At 73.8% G+C, this 294-nt stretch overlaps 1 protein-coding gene across 1 annotated transcript in view; it reads right to left on the bottom strand.

Annotated features, from left to right (window-relative positions):
- Positions 1-294, bottom strand: part of LIN28A (lin-28 homolog A) — an 11878-nt gene that overhangs the window by 9045 nt on the left and 2539 nt on the right. The window contains exon 2 of the mRNA XM_008635041.2: positions 137-285. Within this exon, the coding sequence (XP_008633263.2) occupies positions 137-285 (149 nt within the window). The remainder of the gene's footprint in view (positions 1-136; positions 286-294) is intronic.

The following is a 294-nucleotide window of genomic DNA, read 5'->3' on the forward strand; positions in this document are numbered from 1 at the left end:
GGCGCCGGGCTGGGCCGGGGGAAGAAGCCACGGCCGCGCCTGGAGGCGGCGGAGGGGACCCCATCCCACCCCGCATCCTCCGGAGGGTGCACCCCCGTCCCCTCCCCGGCACCCCACGCGGGGTCCGGCCCCGTACCTGGTGCACGAAGACATCGACGGGGGAGTCCAGGGTCGCGCCGCCCTTGGCGGTCATGGAGAGGAAGCCGAAGCCCATGCGGACATTGAACCACTTACAGATGCCGGAGCCGTGCAGGGGCTGGGACTCGGTCTCCGCCTTGGGCGGGGCTCACGCCC

The sequence above is a fragment of the Corvus brachyrhynchos genome, unplaced genomic scaffold (genome assembly GCF_000691975.1).
Source record: "Corvus brachyrhynchos isolate BGI_N302 unplaced genomic scaffold, ASM69197v1 scaffold65, whole genome shotgun sequence".
NCBI lineage: Eukaryota > Metazoa > Chordata > Aves > Passeriformes > Corvidae > Corvus > Corvus brachyrhynchos.